Here is a 3,659-nt window from a genome sequence, read left to right as displayed (position 1 = left end):
GTGTATTGACATATCATCTCAATTGTATTTCATTATTGACATTCATATTTCATTATATCACATTTTGGATTTCCTTCTTATGTGCAACATAATACAATCTGTGGAAAAAGTTATGAGTTTGCCCATCGCGCAGGCATCATGATAATGACAAATATAACATGAAAAATATGAGTCAGTTTTTCTTGACTTGTAATGAGTATGAGAATGACCAAATGAAATTGTGAGCACATGCAGGAAGACTTAAATATGACTTCAATTCAATAACATTGTACTTTTTCACTAGCACACTTGATTATAATGTAAACATACCATTGGCATTATATTACATATCGTGTACAAGTGCATCTTAGCAAGAACATATGTGATGAAAAAATATAAAAAGTCACGAGAATTTCAGAGTAAATGCGGTTCAAGAACAGTTACTGGCCTTGTCTACTCACATTGTTTCACGTACAGTGGGAATTTCCATGAGTATGAGAGTCATGAGATTGCGCATCACAGTACTAGTACTATTCACAGAGAACGGATCTGGAGCAGAAAGTATCCTACTCCTGCTGTCTATGTACAAACTGAACAAAAACACTTTCAGAAGTAAAGAAGTGTGGAGTAACTAACAGCAGAGTAACACTTTGAACTAAAGAATGTGGGGTATCATCGTGGTTAGATTTAAGTCTCTGCCAACAAAAAAAGTATTGTGACTGACCTTGTGCAGAGTCAAATACTCAGTACTTTGAGCATTTAAAAAAAAAAAGTTGTTGCAGTCTAAATATATATAAACATATTTCACAGAAAGTGTCTGCACTAAAAGTCCTCAAATTAGAATTATGACACTTTCCCCCAAAAAAGCAAAATCCCCCCCCCCCCCCCCCCCCAACAAACTGTTTGTATTTTTCACCTTCAGACAATAAATTGTACTTTTACCCCATTTAATTCATATCATGTTATTTTTACAAACTTTAAATCAGACACCTCCAAAAGAACTATTACATACATGTCTATATAGATGACAACATATGAAGGGCTAACATGACATATAAAAATACACAAATTACAAATCTTGACACTAAATACAGCAAAAAGGATGCCATTTAATTAAAGGTGAGATTACTGACTGATCAGATCACCTGAACAAATTTCAGTTAATTAATGAAAAAAACCCAACACAGTTTCAGAGAAGACAAAAAGAATTTCCATCTTAGTGCACTTAAAAACCTGAAGCAGGCAGTGTCCCTAGACCTTCTAACTGTCAACCATTGCTCCACAATTATCAAATATCAGTACTGATAAAAGACTGCATCCCTACTGAAAAGAAGTCTCTGTGTGCTTTACAATACACTGTACCCGTACAGTTGCAGATTGTAATCAGTAGGCCTACATGTTCAGCTTCCTAGGAAGAAATTATGGGCAAAGAGAATCATTGAACAATAAAACATTGCACCCCTATTGCTGGCACAAGAATCATCAGACAGTAGGAGCAATGAGGAACATAGGCCTACATCTTCTATTGTTATCACAACATACGTCTTCTACTGTTATCACAACATACATCTTCTACTGTTATCACAACATACATCTTCTACTGTTATCACAACATACATCTTCTACTGTTATCACAATGGCAGGAAGTTGAGAAAATATATGAAAATAGTATTTAAAAAAAAGACATTAAAAACTGGGCAAGAACTATACATGTGACCATACCACTGTCAAATACAACTTGGTTTACCTCATCTCTCTCCATTCTTTGCACTGATATTTCCTTAGAAAGAGACCCTCAGAAGGAACAAAATGACGATCCAAAATGCAACATATTTGGCATAAGTTCAACTATTACTATTACATCTCCCCTCGACATCTTGCTGTTCAAGTTCAAGAGGATAGTAAATGTAAACTTAAAGTAAAGTACAGTAAATCTCCTTGGCGTCTTTGCCTTCTTTGCTATAAGAAAGTTCCCTCAAATCATTACATAAAAGGGACAAAAGTAAAAGGCAGGGGTACAAACGTGTTCACAATTTCGTTTCATCATAAATCCAGGGCAAATTTATCTTTAAAAAATTCTTTTGGGGGGACAGTGTTCTGTCATCAATGCAGCAAGCCTATCATTTTAAAAAGAAGTAGCACTGAATAAAAACACAAACATTTCCAAGACTGTGTTTATATCATACCTCTGTGTAGTTACCCACCACTTCTTACTTAAAGAAAAAGAAAAAACAAACAATTGTTAGTCTGAAAACTGGTATGACGTGAACATCATGTATCGTCTTTTGCGATCAACTCAGTACTCAGACATTCAGAAAGAGTTGGGCACAATAGTGTTCAAATCTTTCTGTGACACTTCCACTTTCTCTCCCTCTGTAGCCTTTGAGATCCAAGCACCAAACTGACGAGTGCGGGAGAGGAGGCCAAGCCTGGGGGCAGGGGGTGTCATGGCGGCAGCAGACGGCTCCTCTATCAACGGCGTTTCTCGGAGAGACCTCCCGCTGGGCGAGTATTGCGTGACAGACGAGGAGGAGGAAGAGGAAGTGACGTCAGGAGAACTAGAGCTGCAGGTGGTGGGGACGAGGGCAAGGCTAGCCTGGTCGACGGCACTCTCTGTGGGTAGTGCCGAGGCAGGGAGTATTGTGTCCATCGAGCCTCGGCGACGCAGGTAGCGGGAGATGAGACCCCCACCGCTGTTGTTGCTACCTCCCATACCCGCAGACTGAGCCATACCCTGGAGGTTAGGGCTTGAACTGCCACGGGTGAGAGATGAACGGGGCATCACCGATACGCGGCTCGTCAGCTCACCAGCCTCCGGAATACTCGTCTCTTGCAGTTGGGCTGAGCTTTTCTCGTAGAGATTTATGTGTCCTGAGCCCCGTCGCAGCAAGCGCCCAGTGGAGAGAGTCACAGTCTGTGAGAACCGGCTCAGGAGCTGGTTACTGACCTCAGCCACGTCCCCCTCCTCGTCTGCCTGTGGCTTGGAGTACCTGCGGGACAAGTGGTGGGCAGCGGGGGCCATCTGGTCCTCCGACGACAACGACGGGGCGCTGTGTGCTGATGCTACTGGCATAACCTGGGGGCCAGGGGAGGCCTGGGACGATCCGAGAGGCTGTACTGCCAGGCGGGACGTTTCTGGAACGCTCACACGCATCTTCCGAGCTGAAGTTAGAAGAAACAAATTCATCAGTCAGTAAGCAAACTATACCGTGTAATTTTTGGAGACCACAAAGTGACAGAAAAATGATAGGCAAACAAAATTGAAAGAAGAAGAATTTTCTGAAATAAGAAGGAAGGGTGAGAAATGAGAAACACTTGTCTACTTGGCTTGAGCTGAACTTTAAGGCCTAAGGTCAGTCAGCCTGACTGAGGCCACATTTCTTCTGGAATATATTACATGTAGTAAAACATAAGAAACAGAAGTACTGAAAAGAAGAAGACAGGAGAAGATCAAACAGGATCAAACCAGCCCGTGCTGGAGAGATGATGGGTGACAACAGAAAGTAAATTACCTCATAGCACAAAGGGCACGGCTCAGCCAAAGTGCATGTCTGAATCGATTAATCTGACCATTCAACAATCATGTAATAATCTGGAACCAAATGTGAACCAAAAATAGCAAAGTAATAAATAAACATATATAATCTTTTTTTCAACCGACAATTTTGGGTGAGAAAGAC

General features: G+C 41.1%; 1 protein-coding gene across 1 annotated transcript in view; it reads right to left on the bottom strand.

Annotated features, from left to right (window-relative positions):
* Positions 1-3,659, bottom strand: part of LOC101848383 — a 13,278-nt gene continuing 9,619 nt past the window's right edge. Inside the window, exon 2 of the mRNA XM_013088013.2 lies at positions 1-3,141. Within this exon, the coding sequence (XP_012943467.2) occupies positions 2,291-3,141 (851 nt within the window). The 3' untranslated portion in view covers positions 1-2,290. The remainder of the gene's footprint in view (positions 3,142-3,659) is intronic.

Source organism: Aplysia californica, unplaced genomic scaffold (genome assembly GCF_000002075.1).
Source record: "Aplysia californica isolate F4 #8 unplaced genomic scaffold, AplCal3.0 scaffold00670, whole genome shotgun sequence".
NCBI classification, from domain to species: Eukaryota; Metazoa; Mollusca; class Gastropoda; order Aplysiida; family Aplysiidae; genus Aplysia; species Aplysia californica.
The sequence above is the reverse complement of the archived record's forward strand: the minus strand, read 5'-3'. Positions and strand labels throughout refer to the sequence as shown.